General features: G+C 35.5%; 1 protein-coding gene across 1 annotated transcript in view; it reads right to left on the minus strand.

Moving 5' to 3' along the window:
* LOC107690236 (voltage-dependent T-type calcium channel subunit alpha-1I-like) overlaps window positions 1-4,561 on the minus strand; it is a 124,831-nt gene that overhangs the window by 63,587 nt on the left and 56,683 nt on the right. The window contains exons 11-12 of the mRNA XM_016488491.1: window positions 2,089-2,206; window positions 753-908 (exon numbers count right to left, since the gene is read on the minus strand). Of these exons, the coding sequence (XP_016343977.1) occupies window positions 753-908; window positions 2,089-2,206 (274 nt within the window). The remainder of the gene's footprint in view (window positions 1-752; window positions 909-2,088; window positions 2,207-4,561) is intronic.

Consider the following 4,561-nt stretch of genomic DNA (forward strand, 5'->3'; position numbering starts at 1 on the left):
AAAAAAACAGGGACACGGCCAAAATGACACAAGATAGCTTGAGTTACATTCACATGGCACAGAGATTTCACTCTCAAAGTCAGTTTGGTTATAGACTGTGCTTTTACTCGTTTATAACCGTAGTGTGTGAACATAACCATACTTAACCACAGGGTAGACAATATTATTCTTTTTTAATATTATATTATAACAGATAAAACTGAGGGACAGAATTTCTTTTGTAAAATAACTAAACAGCCCTGAGCATTTTTTAATAGATATGTCAATCTCACTGCCCTCCCTCTGAAAGTCAATCGCATTTGCTCTAGTTCCCCACTCACCCTCACACAGTGCCTCAGATCTAGACCATAACCTGGAGGCCCACTTCTACATGCTCCCTAGAGAGATAACCTACTCCTGCAGTCTGCATACCTGCCCATAAATACAAGCATGCCCATCGAAAATATATTCACTGGCAAGAACAACAAAAGCCTGTGGAAAAATGCCCCAGGACAGCAGTAAGTTATTAGAGCCACGCCATGTTCTTGCTGTCATTTTGTTGCCAAACACCAGCACAAATTTGACCCCGTTACGAAAAGCATCACAGCCAACAGATGCTTTTCACAATAACGTATTCAAATGAACTCAGTGAGCATGAAATATTAATATTCAGCAGCTAAACCCAAAAGTTATTGGCCCTGTTACATCGGAGATTGTTTTGTGCATCAACCAAACCACTCGATTTCTCAAATGCCTTGAAGTGTGTACCTTACCTCAGCCTGAAATCCTTCCACTAAGATAGCCACAAGCAGATTGAACAGAACATAGTTCCCAAAAGTCATGAGCGCAACGAAATACAGGGCAGCCAGGGGGGAGGTAGAGGCCATGCCGTTATACAAAACCATGTTCCAGTCCTCTTGAGTTAGGATCTGCACAAAAACACACAGACAAAAAAAAACAAATCTAACTTTATATTACATTTTCATGGGAGCAAGTAAGTTGATAAATAAACAAACAAAGAAATAATCATTAAATTGTAGATTTGCTGTATTTTTTTTCTTTTATAATTTTTTATATATATGATTTCATTGTATAATATTTTATTTTTATTTAATATTTTGTTTAATATAAGAAAAATATAAATAAGCATTTATATCTAATGCTTTCCATTTTTTCCCTATTTATTGTAATAAAATGGCCAATAAAATAAATACATGCATGCATACATAAATATTGAAATCATAATATTAAATTAATTCTATATTTTGTTTCTCACACATACACTTTTGTGCCCGAGTGGTAATAGCCTATAACAGATATGCTTTACTACAAAAATAAAAAAATAAATAAATAAATAAACAAAACAAATTCTATATTTTGTTATTTAGATATTTTGTCTTATTATCTAAAAAAAGGCCACAAATAAATAATCTCATATTATGTATTTTTCTATCTTTTTATTTTATATAACAAAACAGTCCAAATACATACATACATATTTTTTTCCCTCTTTTTATTGTATATAACAAAAGCCAAGGGGAAAAAAATGAATGCATGTGTGTTTGATGATAAACTGTATATATTATTTACATAACATTATATATTATATATATTTAAACTTTATATATTATTTCATTAACTGTATTTTATTTTTATTTAATATTTTGTTTAATATAAGGAAAATATAAATAAGCATTTATATCTAATGCTTTCTCTGCTTTTTTTTATTTATTGTAATAAAAAATCCAATAAAATAAATAAATAAATGCCTACATGCATGCATACACAAATATTGATATCATTTCATATTATATTATTTCGTTTTGTTTATCTATTTATTGTATATAATAGACATGCCAATAAATATACATATTACTATATTAACAATATTAAATATAATATATACAAAATACAATAAATAAATACGAAGACATTTTTGGCCTATTTTATAAAATAATACCATGTAGTAGTCTAAGTCTTTCATCTCCACAGAGAATACCCAGGTGTGCGTGTGTGATTAAAATGTGTTTTCACCCAGTTCCCAGTGTGTTTCCCGTCACCTGCAGCAGTGCTTTCATAAGTGAGATGAGTTTTGAGAGCTCTACACACCTGAAACACTGTGACAATGGCCCACAGCAGGGAGTCAAAGTTTTTCCTGTCAGGTACTGTGTCCCCAGCCTCTGTCCTCAGGCTGAACTTGCAGCCAAATATGTGCATTCCCAGAATACTGCAGAAACAAACAGACAAACAAGCTCTGAATGTTACTCTCACGTTTAGATATTCTGATACCGTATGCGTCCGATCGACCCCAACAGGATGTGAGGTGAATGAGTCTGTCAGAGATGAGGAGCCTATAAAAATGATATCAGTGCTGTGTGAGGAGACATATGTCCTGGTTGGACAGCAGCCAGAGATGAGACCAGTCACGCTGGAGAGACGGATCACACACACCAGTAGATAAATGAGACAGGGGTGATGCTACAAACATACAAACAGTGTTTGTCGGTAGCATGTTACTAATGACAGATTTGACATAATCAGATCGTAAACATGTTACATTTAAATGAAAATATGTAAGTATAACTGAACAACGCTTACTTGTGGTGCAAAAGCTTTGTTGTATGTGCAAGTATAATGGGTATTGTAGTTCTAGACAGTGTGTATCATGCTTAGCAGTGACATACAGAGCATTACAATGATTTCTTGCAGCCTACTGCCAGATTTACTACTTAAAAACTGCAAAGCAAGGCTGATAAATATGAATAGTGGACAAAATATCAGAATCTGGGGACTGGATCAGAGCTGTGGTGGATTTGCTCTGTCCTCAAACTCGCAGATATGGTCAAAATAAGCTTTGCTGTTGTTTTGACAATGGCTGTGCACAGTTTAAGACAGTAAGAAAGTCTATATGAAATATATGCTTGTATAAAATATGCCTACATAAAATCCATAGAAATGTTTAAATCAGAAGGCTGATAGTCCTGTGACATGTTTATACTTTTCTGAAAAAATAAATAAATAAATCACTGGGAAGTACAGTGATCTCCACCCAGGGATAATACAAATAATAAATACAAAAAAAAAAAAATCAAATCAAATAAATTCATACATAAATAAAGTAAAACGCAATGTTGTACCGCATTACTTTTAACAATAACATCTCACACAACTCCATACAAACCAGCCAGTGACAAACGTTTTTCTTTCCTCATTTGAGTTCAGCAGTTCTCTATGCAGCAGAGCAATGATGAAGTAACTGGCACAAATACAGCTTCCAGTCTGTAATGCTGATTCATTCTCTCCATTCGCTCCATCCATACGTCATCCCAGGCATCTGCTAACAGTTACGAAAGCCTGTTGACTGTACCCGCAGGCTGGGGACGACTCTATCCATTTAAGAGACATAAATCAGGGCATTGTTTTCAGATGAGGGGTTATAAATTGAGATGGTTGGTGAGGGGGGAAGGGGATACACTGAAAGCTAAACGTGAGTGGGAAAGACGGATCGGCGGGATTGGTTTATGCACTCAATCCTGCAGCAGCCTCCATCTGTCTCGGTGCACTCTGCTGGAATTGCAGCGCTGCAGGGGGAAGGCGGGAGAGTCAGTGGGCACAAGGGGCCTGAGTGTTATTGTTCTGCCCTCCATCAATCTCACTCTGATCCTTATGGGCCTGTCACTTGCAGCTGAAGCTAAGGTGTACACTGTGCAGCTGAGACACTCAGCCATGCAGAGCCCAACGTGATCCAGCTGCTGTTAGGTGTGAGATTTTATAAACCCTCGCTGCTTTGTGTGATAAAGTGTGTGGCGTTTATTACAAACAAGTGTGCGTACGGGTGCGGACAGAGACTATGAGCAAGCACACGGATGTGAGTGAGTTTCATTCAACTACAATTGCATATGAGAACTATTTGAATGCAATAACGAAGAATAAATAAAATGAATGAATAAATAAATAAAATATAATAACAATAAATACATTTTAAAAAGTTATATATTTAAATACATATTTATATATATATATATATATATATATACACCAGTCTGGTTTCAGAAGTGGACATTCAACTGAGACTGCCTTGCCGGTGCATAAAAAAAGCTTCTAAGTATTAGTGAATAATTGTGTAGGATAGAACAATTTCTCCTGCTCATTGGAACACACACAAATGCTGAAAGACAGAACCAATCAATCACAGACAGCGTTCGCTGCTGACGCATGGCTCACAGTGCTTGTTTAAATAGTGCTGCGTTTGCCAAAAGCATCAGAAGCATAAGCAGATCTTAAGAAACCATTGCCACATTATTACATTACATAACATTGTTACTAATCCAGAACGCGGCAGCAAGATTAATTTTTAACGAGCTGAAAATAATGCACGTCACACCTCTGTGTATCAATTTGCACTGTCTACCAATAGCTGCTTGAATAAAACTCAAGGCATTAATGTTTGCCTACAAAACCACCACTGGCTCTGCACCACTTTACCTAAATTCATTACTTCAGGTTCATTATAAAAAAAAACTTGCCCCTTTTAGATTTGCACTCTATTTATTTACTAACTGCTTGTTTTCTTAAAAAAAAC

The sequence above is a fragment of the Sinocyclocheilus anshuiensis genome, unplaced genomic scaffold (genome assembly GCF_001515605.1).
Source record: "Sinocyclocheilus anshuiensis isolate Anshui unplaced genomic scaffold, SAMN03320099.WGS_v1.1 scaffold461, whole genome shotgun sequence".
NCBI classification, from domain to species: Eukaryota; Metazoa; Chordata; class Actinopteri; order Cypriniformes; family Cyprinidae; genus Sinocyclocheilus; species Sinocyclocheilus anshuiensis.